Here is a 21,111-nt window from a genome sequence, read left to right as displayed (position 1 = left end):
GACCCCACACTGTTATTGAGGAGACAAAATAAATGGAATCTGAGCAATTTAGGCCCTGGAAGCTCATTCACATATATGTCCTTCTGATTTAAGTAGTATCCTCTCCAGCTCTTTCTGTGATGATGATTTTCCCATCCTCTACCCTTTAGAAAGGACCTACAGTGCAGCCTCACATATGCATTTCCAGCCTCAAGTATCTGCCACAGTAACTAAGGTACAGTGAAAACCAAGTTCTTATTATTCCTTCCTGTCCTGATTTTATTAACAGTTTTACACTTGCTGTTACTTAATTTTCTGTTCTTACACCAGCTCACATATTACATCTAGGAGGCAACCTGCCACATATTGACCTACAAAATGAGAACATAAAAACTAAAAGATAAAACCAAGAGTCTAGATAAAGCTAAGAATGATTTTAATCACTCTTCAGGGAGGTGAGAGAAGAGGAAGCCTGTGCAATCACCACCATCAGACCAGCTAACTTCCAAGGCCCTCAGCTCTGAGAATTTTTGTGAGAGTGGCTTTTGCCTGGAAGGATAATCTCGTGCTGGTAGGCCTAGCCTGATTCATTGCCAGGATCTATACTCTCTTGTCTTCCAGTGGTTGGGTGCTGGGGCTGCTACTTTACTCCTGCCTGCAACACCGTGCTCACTTGGCACCTAGAGCTAGTTCCATCCAGAGGCAGGCCTGAGAGTTTCAACCTCAGCATCTCTGCGCTATTCTTTAGGACCTGCAGTGACCCCAGGAGCAGGACCCATGCCTCTGCACCTCTCCCAGCTCAGGCCCTAAACACAGCAAGATCTCAGAGCTTGTTCTCATTTATTGTTTGCTGAATGAATGAGGCAGTGTAGTTCCCTCTGTCTCATCCCCATCCCAGCAGCCTTCCCAGCAGCCCCACTGTGGCAGACATGGTGGTGAACTGGTTTATGTGGGGCTCTGTAGAATGCTCTGGACAGAGGCTGCAAAACTAAAAACAGAACTGCCCAAACTCCTTTTCCCTGAAGTTCCAAATGTGATTTAGTTTCTCTCATCAGATGCCCTGGTCTGAAACTTAAATTCAGAACAGAGTTGCATGGGGAGAGACACACAGCATGAGTTCTTAGGGTAGAACAGAGTCAGACCTGCCTTGGATTCAGAGGCAACAACTGTGGCAGCAGCTTCCTGATTTGGGCAAAGGCGGCAACTCTACAGCGTGATTTGAGGGAGTCATTCCTGGAAGCTTGAATGATATTGTTTCTTTGGTCCTCCCAGCAATTCTGAGAGCCATAAGTGCTTTTCTCCAAGCCCCTTTGTGCCAAACAGGTGAACAGATTTTGCTATTTCTAACTATGATCCCTCATACCCTTTCAGACTGCTCCTGGCCTTTCACCTTCCAAAATTATTCCTCAGACTCAGACTCACACTCTTCATCATGGATCAGTTTACCCAAGACATACTAAGAACTTGCTCTGCTCAGGATCCTGGGCTAGATGCTGGAGTCATGGGCATGGATTGGACCTAGTCACTGTCCTCCAGGGGTTTATAGTCTAGAGAGGCAACTAATTATGTAACCACATATGTATCCATCAAAAAGAGGGACTCCCAGAAGGTTTTATTTTTTTATTTTTTAAAAACACAATTTTTTAAAAATTTTTATTTATTTATGATAGTCACACAGAGAGAGAGAGGCAGAGACACAGGCAGAGGGAGAAGCAGGCTCCATGCACCAGGAGCCCGACATGGGATTCGATCCCGGGTCTCCAGGATAGCACCCTGGGCCAAAGGCAGGCGCCAAACCGCTGTGCCACCCAGGGATCCCCCAGAAGGTTTTATATGAGAGATACTTATGTTCCGGAAAGCTCACTTAGAAGGCAGCCTTTCACCAATCCACAAGTGTTCACTGCAACTACTCTGAGCATCTTCTGGAAAGTGAAATAAAGATGAGTAAATGTTTTATGAGGTGAGGAATTTTTAAATCTACTATGAGAAAACATTTGCTCACTATAATGAGGCTGACTTCCAGAAGGACAACAAAACACACACATGCCCCACCAACTCTACCCTGTTTCTTCATAATATAAGCTTCCGTTCATTGCTTACAACAGTAAGAGATCAAGATCTTACCCACATGTGGCTGCTTGAAAAAAGAATGCTCCTTGTCTTGGAGATTCTGGTGGCCACATTGTACCATTTCAATCCTATTTCCTATGAATCTTTCCTATGTAATCTTTCCTATTAATTACCTTGAGGCTTGGGAACATCCAGCTTTCACCATCCTGGAAACATGACCTGCCCTATTTCCTGTGCCTTTCCCCCTCTTTAACCCTTCATAGGGCTCTCCTGCCTTGTCAAAATTATACCTGGCTCAACTGAGTATGGAGATCCTTGACATATGCAGATGTTAACATTCTCCATTTTGAGCATTTTCTTTTTTAATTAAAGATTTTATTTATTTATTTATGAGAGACACAGAGAGAGGCAGAGACAGGCAGAGGGAGAAGCAGGCTCCACGCAGCGAGTCCAACGTGGAACTTGATCCTACGTCTCCAGGATCGTACCCTGGGCTGAAGGCAGTGCTAAACCACTGAACAGGCTGCCCCATTTTGAGCATTTTCAAATCACCCTAAAGGTTGAAGACCTGGGCTAATTTGGAATTTTGTTAAGGAGAGAGTTTAAATCACCGTTGCTTTGGGGCTGGTATTCAGGAAAGTGTTACTGAGCCAAAAGGATGGTGAGATGATTTTGTATAGACAAGACCCTGGAGAACAAAAGAGGATAGAGAATGGTGGCTCTTCCTATCTCCACCATCACCGTTATACTACTCTGTTAGAAAAGAATTTGTAAGAGAATTGACAAGAGACTGGAATCTAGTCCCTGCATCCCAGTAAAAGGGTCTAGGGGCATCAGGAGATGCAAGTTAGTCTCTCAAAGAAGGGAAAAAAGGAAGGCTGTGTGGGGCAGATGGCCAAGGACCAAAGGACCATGGGAGCAGGACCAAAGCATTGCTGATTGGAAATCAGGAGTCAGGCACAGTTGTCAGGGAGCAGTTCAAATCCTTAGGGCCAGAGAGCTGACCAGGAACCCAAGAGCCTAACATCAATTGTATTTCCATAGTCCTTTGTCACATCTATGAATAGAGCCTGATAGGATAACAATATTTCTGTTATATGTTTTCTGAATTCTGTGGGATAGTGTGAAGCTATAGAGGAGGATTCCTCAAATACAGACGTCTCAAAGACCTTGGTAAGTACCCTATGAAATGTGAAGGTCTGCTGGACTTGGTGAGTGCCTCCATCATGGTGCCCATTACTTGGGGGAGCTGGGGATCCTACCTTCTCCAATAGACAGGCCAGTGACTTTGTTTTGATGGTCTTTCCTGCTCTCTATGGAACCACAGATCAAAGTGGGGCAGTCATGGCACTTGTCCAGTTGACCACATTGATTGGTCCAGGAGCAAACTCAAATTAAAGCTGGCCTATGAAACTTTTCCCTCTGGATGTTTGGACATGAGACCAGAGAAAACTCAGTCACTCTCTCTCTCTGGCAGCCAAAGTCAGATGTAAACTTCAGAGCTGTCAGAGGCTGTTTTTCTGCCATATGGGAGAAGCCAGACTGTAGTTGAAGAATAGTAATAAATACTAACACTTTTAAAACAACTTCTATGTACTGGGCACCATGCCAAGCCCTTTATGTGCATTAATTCATAACACCCCCAGAGGTAAATAATATGATTATCTTTGTGAATGAGGAAACTGAGGCAAAGCAAAATTAAGTAACTTGCTCAATATCACATAGCTAGCAAGTAACAAAGCCTAAGGTCAACTGGCTCCAGAGCCCATCATCATAACCATGACTCTACCTTGTAGAGCTAGAAGGCATCAGGGAATAAAAATAAGAGATGACAAGAGACCTGGTCATTTTCAAGACCCTATTCCAGCTGTTCCAGGCTGCATACGGAACCATTCTTCCCTGTGTGGGTAGAGGAGGACATGTGCAACCAACTCATGGTTGGCTCTCAGGGTGAGTTTCTGCCGCTAGCAACCAGAAAATTCCTGACAAACATAGTGTCTCCCCAACATGTAGCATGGTGTCCACCACCCTCTTGCTCTAAATCTTCCTAGAAAACTCAGTAAGATACTCGACTGGACAACCCACATGCGATTCCAAGTCCAAATGAAATCATATTATTAAAACCTACCAGTATCCTTCCAGTGCCCTAGGAGAAAGTCAAAACTTCTCTACGTAGCATACAGGGTCCTTCAGGGTCTTGCTCCTGCTTCATTTCTCACCATTTCCCTGCCCCTTTCCCATGTGATCTACAACTAGAAAGAGAAAAATGAATTTCTGTGCTCTTGTGTGCTCTTCCAACCCCACCACCATTTTATCTAAGCTCACCCCAATTGCTCACAAGTAGTGTGCAATGATTGGTGTCTGCTTCGGTCCTGCTACTATCTTCTCCAGAGACTGAATGCCAAAGGCAGAAGTTCAAGACGTTAGCACTCCCAAAAAAGGACTGCTCACCTGGCTGACTTCCAAACACTGTACCGCCAACATTTCTGTGCTTCAACTACCAGAGATTTGCTAATTAAAATGACATATGAGAAAGTGCCCTGGATAGTGCCTAAAACATAGTAGTTGCTCAGCATGTGATACTATCTTTCCTTTTTCCCTCTCTTCATCTCCTGGGGTTCCTATTATTGAAATGCTATTGTCCTCATCCTGCCCTTATGAAGGCAACTCACAACACCCCTACTTCATCTTCCCTGTGGTATATCTGAGAACTATCAGGCCTCCTGTACAAGTGCTAGTATCTGACAAGAATGGTTCAAATCCTAACGTTTTAGGTCAATGTGGGTGCTAGTCTGGGGTCTGGGTCTGTGTGGCTGCAGGTGGGTATCAGAGAACATAGCTGTGAAGAGGGAAGAGCTTCAGAGCTTCAGAGGCTGACACCCCAGCAGACTTGATTGGGCCAGCCCACACAGCACCTTTCCCTGACCCTAGAGTCACTATAAAAAGAACAAGCTCAAAGCAGGCTGTTCTGGAAGTACCATTCCATCTTCATAGCAATTCTATTTGTGTCAGCTGAAAAAAGAGGGCTGGAGCATCCCATTCTGGTACAATTGGAACAATTACCCCTTAAATGTGATAATTACAGTTTGATCATTTTGTAGGCAAAGGCGAGATTGGTTCCAAGATTTTTTTCCTCCTTGTTGGAACTTTCTGTAAAGAAACTGCTTATGTTCCAGGGCCACAGGCTTCAGATTTCAGATCCAAATGTGAAGGTGCCTGCCTCTCTAAAAGGACATAACTTCTGATATTTATCTTTTGTACTGTGCTGCTGTATTGAGGAGTGAGGCAAGGCAATTGTCCGGGTAATTTAAACCAAAAGAGCTAGGCCTTTGCATGTGCCCATCAACTTAAGAGCTGGCCATCTTGTCAGAAATTATACTGACATCTTGGTATCCACTTGACCAAGGTGGCAACATAGTGGTTTGATCAAGGCTTTAAATGTAGAAAAAAAAAACCTGTATTCAGAGCACATATTGTATCTATAAGCTGCATAACTGGTCTGCCCATTCTGGACATCAGAATTTTATCTGCATGATTCAAGGTTTAGAACCTTAATCATGGCCACAAAAAAGCTGAGAATAAACAAACCTGACCCAACAAATAAAACATATGAAAATTATTATGTAAATTTTTAAAGCATAAGTATACATAAAACCAATTATAACCACCATACTGGGATGGGATCTTCAAGAATGGTGAAACCATTTGATCCTTAGCCAGGCATATCTAAAGAAATATTTCTGCCCTCTTCCTGTCTAGAAGGTCTTCATTTGTCATCCTGATTCTGCATTATGGTCCTTTCCTAGGCCCACACAGCCCATGTTCCACACATACCTGCCTTTAATGGCCACCTGTTAGTGTTGAGGTTTTAAGAATTCTCAGTCTCTTTTTCTGTAGTATTTCCAAGCTCATCCCTTAAGTGCTGATAGAATCACTATAACAGTATTTCTATGGTTCATTTATGGCCATAATTCCTAATATGACAAATACTCACAAAAAGCTCAAATTTAATGAGGTTCACAATCCTGCTGAGCTTTCTGCAGCTTCTTGGAGCTAAGCAGTGTCACAAGTGTCCCTTGGGCATTAGAGGAAGGAGCACCACCTCCAGGTCAAGTGCCATCTTCCGGAGACTCTTACCACCCAGAGGCTTTCTACCCCAGGCCACATTTCACTCCTGCCAATAGCACTTTGGAGTATTAAAGTTTCTCCACTTCAAATTCTCTTATATCTAGCCACACCTGTTCTGTTCATCTGTAGAGGATACTCCTTTTCATCTCTGGGTCTTCCAAAAGCAAATGTCTACCCCTTTCACAAGGAATTCCCCATCCACTTCAAAAAGAAACAGGTCTTCCCTCAAAAAACTTGAACAGAATTACCATATGACCCTGCAATTCCACTCCTAGATATATATCGAAAGATTGAAAATAGATACTCAAGTACATGTACACACATGTTCATAGCAGCACTGTTCATAATAGTCAAATGTAGGTAGAAACAACCCAAATGTCTATCAGTGGATCAATAGATAATTATGTTATATATATCCAAAAAAATATTATCCAGCCATAGAACAAATGAAGTACTGATCTTCTACAGTGTGGACAAACCTCTGAAACATTATGCTAAATGAAAGAAGCAAACACAAAAGGTTGTACATCCAATTGCTTTTATATAAAATACCCAAAATAGATAAACCCACGGAGACAGACTGCAGGTTGGAGGGAGCTAAGGGCTGCGGGGAGCAGGGAGTGGGGAGAGCCTGTTTACTGGGTAAAGGGTTTTCCATTTTAGCGATGGAAACATTTTGGGACTAGATAGAGGTGGTGGTTGTAAAACATCGTGAATGTATTCAATGTTATTGAATTGTTCACTTCAAAATGTTTAGTTTTGTGTTATATGAATCTCACCTCAAAAAAAAATTTTTTTTAAGGAAAGAGGCTAAGTTACAGAAGAAAGAGCTACCAGTAAAAGAAAGACCATCTTGACAGTAGGAGCTGAAAACAGGGTAAGAACGACAGTATAAAAATAACGAAGAGCCCGCCAAAACTCCCCATGGTGGTGCAGGTCAGCTCTGCACAAAGTCCAGGGCTCCTGTCAAGAGCCAGGCAGGGCAGCAGGTGAAGGCCTGAATCGGGAGTCTGGAGCGGGAGCTCTGCCACCCCGCACTGGCTCCTCTCCACCTCTGGGTCTCCGCCTCCCTCAGCTCTTGCACCCATTACCTGCTCAGGACATCAAAGCTCTTATTAAATGGGCATTCAGAACAGTTCCCTGCAGGGTAGGGAAGGAGTAAGAGAAAGTGAGCAAAATGGGTGTTGGGGGTGGAGGTGGGTGTCATTGGAAACGTCACGACTGGTGCAGGATCTTGATGCATGAGAAATGGCGTATGTGCTGCCCCTTCCCTCTTCTGCATCCATAGCAGACATTGCCAGTCAACAATGGGTATTCTTTCCCATGTGGCCTCATACAACTCAATGCTTTGTTCCAAGCAATCGGTCGGAGAGACTTGTCATGAAGACGAAACCTATTTACCACTCCTCTGAGAAACTCTGTTTTCTTGAACAAATGAAAAAAAGATGTGGAATAGCTTCTTGGAGGATGAGAGGTCATGTGTCCCTCATAGTAGCCATGATCTCACAACCCATGCCCCATGCTCAATGGACACAAACGGTGGAGGGGTGACAGTGTGACTTCTCTGTCCCAAGCACAGTATGTTCAGTTCTGATCGCCACCTCTTACTTGCTCTGTGGCCTGGGACATAGGTCACCTCACCCTTCTGAACCTCAGTTTCCCCATCTGTAAAATAGGAGCAATAATACCCAACTTATGGAGTTGCTAAGGAGCTCGAATGTACTTATGTATAGGAATGAGCTCACATGAATAGATAAAGCAACTCCCATGTATCAGGAGTTCTTTGAAAAGAATGTCTCACTCTATGGTTAGGGAGGGGAGCACTTGGACCACAGGAGGCTTTGGTGAAATTTGCCAGCTCTCCTCTACCCCAGTGTAGAAACTGGGCCCTGAAGATGAGGAGGCCCTGAAATCCTATTTCCCAGCAGGTGTCTTTGAGATCCAAGGCAGCCTACTGTCCCATGAGGAAGGTTTCTCTGATCAGGTTCTGCCAGGTAAGGGATTATTTCTTGCCAGGAAAGAGAGGTTCTCGAAGATCCTCCAGGTCAGTATCTGGGACAGGAGACCTCCGTGAAGTATATGGCCCTGACTCATCTACTCTAGACAAGAGGACTAAGCAAATAACAGGCAGAGACCCTTTCTCTTTAATCCAGTCCCCAGCCTAACACCCTTCAGCAATTCCTCTTTATGCACAGATGGAGTCAAAGAGAATTTGAAGGCCAGCCCCACCTTTCCTACCCTCCCCTTCAGAATCTCTCTATCCTCAACCCATTGCTCCAGCCATTCTCTCAAACGAACCAAACTCTCTCACACAAAATTCCCGGCTTTTGCAAGCAGTGTTGATTTTTGCACGCCCATACCACCATCCACCAAATCCACTTAACCAAATTACTCATCCTTGCAAATAAAAGACTTCCCAAAGCTCCCTGCTTTGGGTAGTACAAGCCTCTCTTACACATTCTCTCGGCACCCTTCTCCTTCACCATAGTATTGTTTACAACTAGTAATAGTATTATAGTATTGATAGCAATCTGAGGGCAACAGATTATGTCTTATGTCTGGATCCTCACGGCTTAGCAAAGTGCCTAATATCATAAATAGTACTCAATAAGGATGAATTGAAGGAATAAATTAAATGAATCATCAGTGAGAGACACTATCAGGTGTGATGTAACATTGCAAAATATAATGATGTTTTAACAATTCTTTTGTTTTCTTTTTCTTTCCTTTTAATCTTTTTCCTGATTCACTATAATCAGCAAACTTATAATTGGTTGTCATTGCCAGCTTCCTAGTACAATCAGGACAAAAAGGCCCCAGACCTGTGAGGGATGAGGGGTTTGTGGTCCCTTTCAAGATACGAAAAATGTGATATTAACATAAAATAGTACAAGGGCCCCTGGGTGGCACAATTGGTTAAGCCTAATGATCAAACCCACATCAAGCTCCAAGCTCAGCAAGGAGTCTGCTGAAGTTTCTCTCTCCTTCTACCCCTCCCTGTGCTCACTCTCTCTCTCAAATAAATAAATATCAAAAAAAAAAAAAAAAAAAAAAACAAGCCAAAACTTTTGTGACAATGGGCTCCTCTGATTCAAGGATTATACAAAAACTATAAAATTAGTTGCAGAATTAAGGACAAATGATTGTCTTCTGTTCTGTCCACATACTCCCCCTAGTGTCAAAAACTCAAAGTAAACTAAGGAAGGAAAAGGAGGGCAGCCTCGGTGGCTCAGCGGTTTAGCATCGCCTGCAGCCCGGGGTGTGATCTTGGGGACCCTGGATCGAGTCCCATGTCGGGCTCCCTTCGTGGGGCCTGCTTCTCCCTCTGCCTGTGTCTCTGCCTCTCTCTCTCTCTCTGTCTCTCATGAATAAATAAATATAAGATTTTTTTAAAAAGGAAGGAAAAGGAGCCCATTGGGTCCCATCTGTCTCTCAAGGCCTCATTCACCTGATTTGAAAAATACATTAGGATTTCTTCATATTACCTATTCCGACCAAAAAGGACCAATGTGAGGAGCGGTCCGGGCTGTATCTTCTCTCCTTGAAGTCACCAGAGCTACAAACTCAGAGATAGAAGGCCACTGACCATCTCTTGCAATTATGTCCAACCTAGGTTCCCAGACCTCTGCACTTCAGAAGAAAAAGTATTGAAGTCCTCATGAGGGACCTGGAATTTCACATGCCTGAAGAAATTGTACCATCACTGGAGATGAAACTGAAAACCACCAGAGAAACTGGCAAGTACTTTTACCTTCAGCTGAATGTTATCAGTGTGGTGGTGGATCAGTATTGTCTATCTTCTACTCACCAAATGGTAATTATCCATGTCTTAAAATAATCAAAAATAGGAAAATAAGCAATGATTCATATATGTGATTGATAAAGAGTGTAAGATATGTTTAAACTTGGGGCTCATAGGAATAAAAGTGGCCCTTCACAATGAAAAAGCTAGGACCCACTTCCCCGCTAAGCTATTGGCCTGTGAGGTGTGAATAAATCAGGCTGCTTTCAGGGAGAGAACACTTCTCATGGCCAGGCCACGTCATCAGGCATTAGGAGGAGCACTGATTCATAAGCCTGTACTAGTGACTGGCAAGTAGTATTTCCTGGAAAGGTACTCAATCTAGCTATTACCAGTCTGGGCTTAAAAACATTCAAAATCTCCTGAGAGTCTATTGTATAAACCCAATTCCTTAGTCTTTTTTATTCTTGTTTTCGGTGTTGTCTCCCCCAACATTGCTCCATCTTCCAAATGACTTCAATGTGCCGGTCTATTAGGGCTCCTCACCAAACTGTGACTATACTTCAAACATTTACTGATTCATTCAACACATATTTACCGAAGGCTCATTCTGGGCCAGGAGTTATGCCAGATGTTGGAGAAAACGGTGACAGATATGAGTCTGCCATCACGGAGGATACAAAGAAGAAGAACAAGTGCACCAGCAGGGACATGGGCTGCTTGCTGCAGGTGATCCATGAAAGAAAATAGGATTGGCCCTTCTCTGGTCACGTGACTAATCAACTATTTCTGTCCTGGAGGTTTACAGTAATGTAAATAATAACCAGGAAGTGTGAATAGTTAATATATTCAAAGATATACTTTTTCCATAATCATTACTTAAGGTAATTAAAAATATCGTGGTCCCACTTACTGGTCTCTATCTTCCAAGTAGTCTGTGAACTCCTCCAGAACAGTGATCATCCCTTAATCGACAGAATTACAATCATATTGGGTATACATACACATATGTATATATCATTACTTTAATATACATGTGTCTATATAAATAATTTTTTAAATGATTATGTCATATTAATGATTATATAGTATTCCATGATTGTATAATATTCTCATTTGTATAATAATTGCAACTACATGATTGTATAGTATTCCAATTTGGGACATTAGTGCAAGTTGTTAAATCACATTGAATATTTAGATTATTTCTAATGTTTTACTGTTACAAATAGCATATCATGGGTTGTAGTTTTTAAAAATCTTAGCTACAGATATGATTTTTTTTTCCTTAGGATAAAATCTTTAGAAGGGAACCTCTGGCTATTCACCTTTTTAAATTTCATATATATTATTAAATTAATTTTCAAACGTATTGCGCTTATACTCCTGCCAGCAGTGTGAATGACCCTATCTAATTACATATTTGCTGGGATCAGTAATTTTTTTTTTAAGTTTAATAAGTAAAGCTGGTAGCTCTTTATGTTTGCTTTCATTTAACTGGTGAGATTAAGTTGTTCTTTTTTTTTTCCTTCAATCTTTAATAGCCATTTATATTTCCTTTCCATAAATTGCCTGTTAAAGCCCTTGCTGGCAGGAACCAAGTGTTGTTCCTTTAATGTGCCTCAGTGCTTAGAAGGGTACTTTATGCAGCTTGCCCACAAAGCTTTGAAAACAAACAGGTAGAAAAATCCAGGGCTGTCCCCTGTCCAGTGTTGGTTTGCAATAAATCTGTATTTAGGCAAAAAAAAAAAAAAAAAAAAAAAAAAAATCCAGGGCTAACTGTTTACATCCTTGTGAGAATAATTAAGCCACTAAAACCTAACGATTGTGACCACTTTAGAATTTACGAAGAACATATTAGCATATCTGGACCCCACAACTACTGTGCGTTGCTGTTTTCAGCGTTTTTACTGTGTGGAACAAAGTCTGTAGTAAAAGGCCTCACAGGGATAAGTGGTGAAAATCAGGTCCACTGTGGCAACAAACGGTTTCCGCCGAGACAGGGACTGACGTTCGTCCTCCTGTACACCAGAGGGCGAAGCAGTAGGTCGTGAACCAGCATGAATGAGGCCCTCTCTGGACTACATTTCCCAGGTTTCTGCGCGATCTCCCGGAATGCTCCGCGGACGAGGATTTAGGTCCCAGGTTTCCCCGCGGTAGGATGTGACTCCGTCTCTCGGCCAGGCGCGCCTGATGGCCGCCGGCTTTCTCAGGGAACTCTCGCTGTTGAGCTGTTCCTCGTTGCTAGGAAACGGTTGCTAGAAGGTTCTCAGACGCGGTCCCGCTTTCTTAGGGCGGTAACGTCGTGCGGCGGTCGGGAAGGGGCGGTGGGAGGAGCGGAGCCGCTGTGAACCATGCTCCTGGATTGTGGGTCCGTCTGTGCAGAGGCCCATCTTTGCAGGACGGCGGTTGGAGTCCGCGCCGGCGGTCCCCTGTGCGGCAGGCGGAAAACTACACTTCCCAGCATCCTCGCGGTGCCAGAACTACCTTGCCCGAAATCCTGAGCGTGATTCAGCCAGCCTTTCGCCTCCTCCCGCCGGCCCGAAAGCAGGAGATGTGGAGTCGCTGTGTTTGGTGGCTCGTGCGCTCTGAGGGTCGTGGGGACCGCCGGGTTTGGAGCCCCGGCGGGCCTTTCTCGCTGGCCTTGCGAAGAGGTGAGACGAGGGCAACTTGTCACCAATGCCCGAGTGCTCTCTGAGGAGACCGCCAATGGTTTCTGCTTGCTCGGCCGCGCGGTTCGGCGAGAGGGTCACGCCCCTCCCGGCCCCGCCGTGACTGGCGACCCCGCCACTGGGTCTGGCCCGGTGGCTTTGGGGCGGGAAGGGGGAGGACCGAGTAGAGGACCGCCTTCCCCTTCCGATACCGGGGCTCCGAGAGCCTGGGGTACCGACCAGGCCTCCACAGTTCGAGCCCCCCACGCTGCTTTCTCAGCTCTCGTTTGCTCCCGCCTGTCTAACGAGGCCCCGCGCCCTCGGAGCTCTCTCGGGGGCGATCCGTGTGCTGAGTTGCGGTGTCTCTCGTGGCCTGTTCGATCTTGGGTCGTGGTATGTGGGCGCTGTCTCGAGTCCACGTTTTTCGTAGACAACAGCATACATCTCAGGTCAGGCTGGCTTTATTTTCGTTGTAATTTCTAGTAGTCTGCGATCCTGTAGCAGCCATTCAAAACAAAACGTGAATTGCTGGAATCTGCAAGCGTCGAACTTGTTGGCAACTCTTGGCATTGTGTCCTGAAGGACGTCTGACTTTATGCTGAGGGACAATTCCAAGATCCCCCCACACACACACACCCCTTTATAAAAACTAAGGCTGTCCACAGGATAGGCACTTCGAACTAACCCTGGCGTTCTCTGTTCACTTTCTTAAATCTTCATTGCTGTGTGAGGTGAGCCACCCAGTGCCCACTGTACGTGGTGCCATTCTAGCTGCTTCATTTTACTCAGGAAGGTTGCCCCTGATCTGCCGCCTATTAGACCGTGCTGTTGAGCTTCCAGTGTCTGTCACAAGAGACTTCGTTACAGATTTTAGGTGTTTACTCCACATACACCTTATGATGGACTTTACAAAAAGGAGATAGCATTTTTTTTTTGAACCCTGGGAAATCACCCCATTCTCAAACTTATCTTTGTAAATGTTGAGAGATAATGTGTTTTCATTTGAGTATGTAAGCAAAGTATATTAAACAGTTTTGGAGAATGAACTTTGAAGTACTAGAAAGCACTTCATAAGTAAACAGTGATGTCTTACATATTTGCTGAGTTACCCTGCTTGAATCTCACTTTCTTGGAGAAATTTTTTTTTTTTAAGATTTTATTTATTTATTTATGAGAGAGAGAAAGGCAGAGGGAGAAGCAGGCTCCATGCAGGGAGCCCAATGGGGGACTCGATCCTGGGACTCCAGCATTCCACCCCGAGCTGAAGGCAGACAGACGCTCAACCGCTGAGCCACCCGGGCACCCTGGAAAACATCTTAAGTGCCTCTTTACACCTAATATGATTTGTGTCCATCATCACTGAACAAATGTTAATTGAATGCTTGCTGTGTATTTTAAACTTGCCTAATAATGTCAGTGATCAAGGAATTTGAAAACCCTGAACTGTACCCACAGAAGGATCTGTTATTTAGTCCAATTTCTTTTTTAAAGATCAATAAGAGAGGGCATGGGAAGGTGAGGCAGTTTGTCTAAGTTTTAATAGTGTTGGTTTCCTATTTCATTACTGTTTCCCAAACTTAGCAAAATAGAAACCCTGGGGGTACTTTTTAAAAATACATAGTTTTAAGCCCTACTCCAGAACTACTGAGTCAGCATTCAAGGGTGGAGCCCAGGGATTTCTGTGTTATTTATTAAGTTTGGTAATTGTGATGTACCTAGCAAAGCATATGTCAACAGAACAGCATATAGAAATTTATATTAATAACCAGCTATGCCACTGAAGTGTTACAATTCTAAAGTTAACACTAAATTAATATAAAACTTGTGGCTTAAAAAAAAAAACAACTTGTGGCTTAGATTTAATGAGACAGCATTTTACATGTGTTAATCAAAAGTAAAATCTGGCCTTTTCTGGCAAAGAGGCAGCTTGGTGCAAGGTAGACTAGAGTGCTAATTCAGGATATACAATTTAACAGCTTTGTGATGCTGGTTAAGCCTTTCAACCATGAGTTTGTTTCTCACTTTAAGAAAACCACAACATAGGTATGTATGAAAAGGAGGGTTTGGGGTTTTGTACAGTTGTGGAAGTTCTGGGAACTTTTAAGGACCTGTTATCCCACCCTGAGCTAAAAACAATGATTCTGGTTACTTACTTTCCTCTACCTATTAATATGCTTGCAAAGACTTATTCTTAAAAGTGCTTATGAGTTATTTATGAAGCCCTACTGTGGATATCAAATTCCATTTCCTTATTCCCTCCAAAGAAGAGTACTCTGAAAGTCCTACTGTAGGGGAGGGTGTTGACACCTACCTCTTAGGATTGTGAGGATTTAGCCAAGGATTACGTAACTATACGAATACACCTAAGGAATGAATGTTCACAGATCGTTCTGTATTCTCCACACCCTTCTCATCCCCAGAGTAAATAGAGCCCAAAGTAGAAGTAGCAAAGGCAGCTCATGCCTTTGTGAATTTTGCTCATCCTGTTCCTCGTGCCTTATTAACTCCTCTTTAAAATTTACTATAATTGGTATCTTTTCCAATAGCCATTTTAAAAAATATTTTATTTAAATTCAAATAATATGTAGTGTATTATTAGTTCACAGGTAGAGTTCAGGAATTCATCAGTTGCATATAACACCCAGTACTCATTACATCAGGTGCCTTCCTTAATGCCCATCACCCAGTTCCCCATCCCCCCACCCACCTCCCCTCCGGCAACCCTCAGTTTGTTTCCTAGAGTTAAGAGTCTCTTATGGTTTGTTTCCCTCTCTGATTTCATCTTATTTTACTTTTTCCCTCCTTTCTCCTATGACCCTCTCTTTTGTTTCTTAAATTCCACATATGAGTGAAGTCACATGTCTTTCTCTGATTGACTTATTTTGCTTGGCGCAATAACCTCTAGTTCCATCCGCGTCGTTGCAAATGGTAAGATTTCATCCAAATAGCTATTTTTACCCCTTTATTCTCATTGAGGGCCAAATGTCTCTCCTCTGTATTCCCTTATGGATATACCTTGATGGCACATGATGTAAAACAACAGCTTTGCTTTTCATTGTACCCACAACACCTAACACAGTTCTTACCAATCAGCAAGTACCTACTGAGCACCTGGAATTGTATTAGGCATTGGGGATTCCATGATGAGCAAGAACAGGTGTAGTTCCTGCTCGCAGGGACTTTATAATCTAATATACTGGTTGGCAAAGTTTTCCTGTAACAATCCAGGTTGTATTTTAGGCATTGTGGGCCATATGGTCACTTGCAACTACTCTCGTCATGGTAGCTTGAAAGCACCATAAGTATAAAGGACTGGCCATTACTTTTTCATCATTTGAACTTGACTTTATATGTAGATACTGTTTTTAAAATTCTCATGGTTTTCATTCATAAGTAAATGAACATGGCTGTGTTGCAAACCACACTGTGGTTTGCTGATCTGATCCCTGACCTAGTAGGAAAGGTGAAGAGTTAACTATCCTATAAATGTGTAAGTTGTGAGGTGTGGCAAAATAATGTTCTAGGATACTGTGAGAAACCCTAACAAGAAACGCCTGTCCTAAAAGAGCACACACACTTTTAGGCAGGCTTTCTGGTGGAGGAAACATTGAAACTGAACTTTGAAGGATAAATATGAGCAAGCAAGAAAAAAGAGAGCTTTCTCAAGTTATTAAAGGAATTAAAGAATTAAGAGTCCTTGAGAGTGGAGGGCCAAAAATGAGCACGGTGGGACATGAGACATGAGACCACAGGGGCACCCTGCAGAGATTTGCAGCCAGTATTGGGTATTTATATGATCTCCCATTATCAGCAGGAAGCTTCCCTTTGTGGAAGGAAGAGGAATTGAGCACTCATCTGCATAGCTCAGAGACCATGAGATTTCAGGCAGTTATTTAGCATTTCTGAACCTGTTTTCCTCATCTATAACATGAGAATTTTAAGAATAAATAATAGGTGTGTGGGATCCCTGGGTGGCGCAGCGGTTTGGCGCCTGCCTTTGGCCCAGGGCGCGATCCTGGAGACCCGGGATTGAATCCCACATCGGGCTCCCAGTGCGTGGAGCCTGCTTCTCCCTCTGCCTGTGTCTCTGCCTCTCTCTCTCTCTCTGTGACTATCATAAATAAATAAAAATTAAAAATAAATAAATAAATAAATAAATAAATAATAGGTGTGAATGCGGTACCATGTTATATAAATATTACTCCCCTCCCCTGCAGTAAACCCCAAATAAAATACTAAACTTCTATTCAAGGATGAGTAACTATGGATACAAATCATTCTGAATGCAATTGTTATTGGAAATAGTACTGAAAGCTGCCCCTTTTTTTCCCTCTGATTTTTTTTTCTCTTCCTCAGGTCTAATATTGACACACAAAGGCACATCACTTAATCACTTAACTCTTCTAGATGGCACTCAAAGCCAAAAAAGATTGCTGACCACTGTGCTAATGTGTGTGTGTGCGCGCACGCGCAAAATTGATCCACCTTTACATCTTATTCCTATTATCTCTAAATAGAATTTATCTGAGTATTTGAATTGATGTAAAGGACTGGTCATTACTTTTTCATCATTTTAGAGTTTATATTTAGATACTGTTTTTAAACATCTCTTTCCTGCCTACTAGTCCACAAAGTCAGTGAAGGTATCAGTTATATCTGGTTTTGCTCGTCATCCCCTGTGCCTGGCACTCAAGTATTTGTTGGCTGAAAAAAATACACAGGAAAGAATCAGTTTCCCTCCACTACGTAGCAGAAAAGTAATATCTGAGGTTGCAGCTGTGTCTTTTAAGTGTCTAGATATCGTAAGTGGTTTAAGATAAGAAAGAGCATGAACACTGGAGTCAGAAAATCTGAATCTGAATTCTGCTTCTGCCAATAACTCTGTGACTTTAGGTAAAATGCTTTACCTTTTCTAGATTAGAGTTTTGTTTTTTCTTAAAAAGATGGATGATACCACCTTGCCTTCATAGTATATAAAATATCTAGTATATGGGGCACCCTAGGTGCCTCAGTCTGTTAAACATTTGCCTTCAGTTCAGGTCATGATTCCGGGGTCCTGGGATCAAGCCCGGGTCAGGTTCCCTGCTCATTAGGGAGTCTGCTTCTTCCTCTGCTCCTCCAACTGTTTGTGTGCTCTCTTTCTCAAATAAAATCTTAAAAAAAAAAATAGTATAGTACCTAGTGTTTAATAGTTATACTAATTAGCTGTTATTTTATTTAATACATAATAGTAATGAAGTTATATGTAGACAAAGTTCTTTCTGAAAGAGAATATGTTTTAATGAAATTCATCACAATATATGGAAAAGAACCATACTGTTGTTTATGTTAAAAATTGGAAATTTATTGAAATGGGACATTCGTTGCAAAAATGAGCCAATTTGCTAGGTCTTTTAAGTTGATAGTAGTAAATACTCCAGGATTTTTTTTAAAGGTTGTATTTATTTATTCGTAAGAGATACAGAGAGGCAGAGATATATGCAGAGGGAGAAACAGTTTCCCTCTGGGGAGCCCAACGTGGGACTCGATCCCAGGACCCTAGGATCATGACTCGAGCCAAAGGCAGATGCTCAACCACTGAGCCACCCAGGTGCCCCTTTATTCCAGGATTTAAAATCACGTTCATTGATTGTTTCAACAATAAAATATCGTAGCCCAGTTATTTGCCAAGCACCATTCTAGGTACTGAAGGCACAGTGATGAAAAATGGAGCTTACATTCTGGTTCAGAGAGACAAACCAATGTCAGATTAGAGCTGAGAACTATGATGGAAATAAAATGGATATGTAAGAGAGTGGGCATTCAAAACGCTACTTCAGGGGCACCTGGGTGGCTTAGTTGGTTAAGTGTATGCCTTTGGCTCAGGTCATGATCCTAGGGTCCTGGGATCAAGCCCCATGTCAGAGCCCCATGTTGGGCTCCCTGCTCAGTGGAGAATCTGTTTCTCCCTCTCCCTCTGACCCTCCCCCTCCCCCTGCTCATGCTGTCTCTTGTTTTCTCTTTCAAATAAACAAAATCTTAAAAAAAAAAAAAAAGCTACTTTATATAGGGATGTAGGTATAAATAATTACCGTAGCTCTATGAAAGACTTCTGAGCCCCTAGGAGAGTTGAGTGGTTTCTACTTTTCTAGTAATGAGAGATCTGGCAGTGATACCCAAAACTTTTGATGTATATTACAACTTTTACTGACTCTTAGCATATCTGAATACTAAAAGAGAACATTTACTGAATGTTTGCCATGTACAGAATAATGTTAGAACTTTTCAGATAAAATGGTGGGCTGCTCAGAGGAATCTGTTTTCTTCCTTGAAATTACAGAATTGCTAAGAGCTGGAACTGTATGGTAAATAGAAGAAATGCTTTAGAAGGTAAAGGGTAATACTTGTGTTGGTTACTAAAAGGAAAAAATCTGTTTTCCTTTTTTAGACTTCGTCACCACCACAACCAAGGAAGGATATGATATGAGGCGAGTGGACATAACTCCTTTAGAACAAAGGAAATTAACTTTTGATACCCATGCACTGGTTCAGGATTTGGAAACTCATGGTGAGAAACAAATACCTCTTGAAAGAGGAATATTAACAACAGTCATAGTAAATTACCTAGTGAAGATAATATTATTATGAACAATTAAGAGTCCCTTTAAATACAAGCGCCATCCATACAGGGGAATATTCTACAGTCATAAATTTGGTGTTGCTTGAAGAATACTTACTAATGTAGAAATACTCAAGATTAAGTGAAAAAAAAAACTTTATATAAAATTACATGTATGATTTCAATCATGTAGAAAAGAAAAACTAGTTTCTAGACTGATACTAAAGTTCACATGGAAGTTCAAGGACTGTTTAAGAATAGCAAAAAAGAAAAAGAACACAAAAGATTACCAGATATCAAAACAGTAATTTAAATTATGTGATAGTACAGGAATAGAAAAGTTGATGAATAGAATGGCATTCAGATAGATAGATACAGATAGTTTTAGCAAACAATAAAGAAGGCACTATAGGTTAGGGAAAGGAAGGGCTGTTTAACAAATTGCTAGGATACATGACTAGCCATTTGAAAAAATAGATAAGATACCCGTACTGAAAAATAAGTTCCAGATTGATTAAAAGTCAAATGTAAAAAAAAAAAAAAAAACGAAAAGCTACTAAAAACACTAGACTACAGACTATTTTAAGACTTTTAGAATGAGGAAGCAAAACATAAAACTCAAAAGCAGAGGAGACTGACAGAAGTGACTAATGAAATACTTCAATTTGTATATCAAAGGGTATCATTCATAAAGTTAAAAATATTGGGAACATACATGACAATCTATTGCTTTAATATACGAAGAGTTCATAGAATTAAAAAATTCAGTAATCTTATAGGAAAATGGGCAAATTTTAGGCAATAATAAAGTTTCTTGACTGAAAAAGTGAAATTTTAAATATAAAGATGCATTGCCATTTTGATGAGGAAAGTTATTCTAGCTGTTTATATTGCTGTGGATATGCATTTTTAAAAAAGCATAACTACATATCTTCTATATACAGGATTTGACAAAGCACAAGCAGAAACAATTGTATCAGCATTAACCACGTTATCAAATGTCAGCCTGGATAGTATCTACAAGGAGATGGTCACTCGAGCTCAACAGGTAATATTTTCATTATTACCAGTTCTGGCAGTTTCATCAGATGATTTTTTTTTAAAGATTTATTTATTTATTCATTCAGAGAGAGAGAGAGAGAGACAGGCAGAGACACAGGCAGAGGGAGAAGCGGGCTCAATGCAGGGAGCCCGACATGGGACTCGATCCTGGGTCTCCAGGATCACACCCTGGGCTGTAGGCGGCGCTAAACCGCTGCGCCACCGGGGCTGCCCTGATGATCTTTTTTATACTGCATCTCCAACTACCCACTCAACCTCCTAAACACAGCTTTATCTTATTCTCTACAGAGGGTCCAAAGAAAAAAAGCAAAACCCTTTAGTAAAGTCAGTATCTAAAGAGTGGGGTGTTAAAGTCCCCTACTTTGTTTAATTACTATTGATTAGGTCCTACATGTTTGTTTTAACTGTTTTATCTATTTGGGTGAGTAAGTATTTATGATTATTTTATCTTCTTCTTGGATTGTCCCCTTTATTATGATACAGTGTCCTTTGTCTCTTACCATCTTTGAAAGTCTATTTGGTCTAACAAATGTTACTACTGCAGCTTTCTTTTGACATCCATTTGCATGGTAAATGTTTCTCTGTCCCCTCACTTTGAGTCTAGGTGTTTTTAGGTCTGAAAGGAGTCTCTTATGGGCAGCATATAAATAAGTTAAAAAAATAAGTTTTTTTTATCCACTCTGTCACCTTGTGTCTTTTGATTGGGGCGATCAGTTTATTAAAATTTATTTTATTTATTTTATGTATTTATGTATTTATTTATGTATTTATTTATTTTTAAGATTTTATTTATTTATTCATGAGAGAGACACAGAGAGAGAGGCAGAGACACAGGCAGAGGGAGAAGCAGGCTCCATACGGGGAGCCTGATGTGGGACTCC

At 41.8% G+C, this 21,111-nt stretch overlaps 1 protein-coding gene and 1 long non-coding RNA gene across 6 annotated transcripts in view; one reads left to right on the top strand and one right to left on the bottom strand.

The window, feature by feature from the left end:
- Positions 1–1,650: 1,650 nt before the first annotated feature.
- LOC144294988 (uncharacterized) lies at positions 1,651–13,016 on the bottom strand. Its single transcript, XR_013362330.1, has 4 exons — positions 11,865–13,016; positions 10,833–10,884; positions 4,178–4,301; positions 1,651–1,901 (listed from the first exon to the last, which is right to left on the bottom strand). It is a non-coding gene; the product is annotated as an uncharacterized LOC144294988 (long non-coding RNA).
- The window catches only part of CCDC90B (coiled-coil domain containing 90B), a 52,072-nt gene continuing 43,031 nt past the window's right edge, over positions 12,071–21,111 (top strand). The window contains exons 1-3 of one of the 5 annotated variants that reach the window (XM_077867247.1): positions 12,071–12,573; positions 18,998–19,117; positions 20,113–20,216. In XM_077867247.1, coding sequence (XP_077723373.1) covers positions 12,474–12,573; positions 18,998–19,117; positions 20,113–20,216 — 324 coding nt within the window. In that variant the 5' untranslated portion in view covers positions 12,071–12,473. Of the gene's footprint in view, positions 12,574–12,832; positions 13,020–18,997; positions 19,118–20,112; positions 20,217–21,111 lie in introns of those variants that run through there. The other 4 variants (XM_077867248.1, XM_077867246.1, XM_077867249.1 and 1 more) reach the window with 4 other exon arrangements.

This window comes from Canis aureus, chromosome 23 (assembly GCF_053574225.1).
Source record: "Canis aureus isolate CA01 chromosome 23, VMU_Caureus_v.1.0, whole genome shotgun sequence".
Lineage (NCBI taxonomy): Eukaryota > Metazoa > Chordata > Mammalia > Carnivora > Canidae > Canis > Canis aureus.
This window is presented reverse-complemented; position numbering and strand designations above follow the sequence as displayed.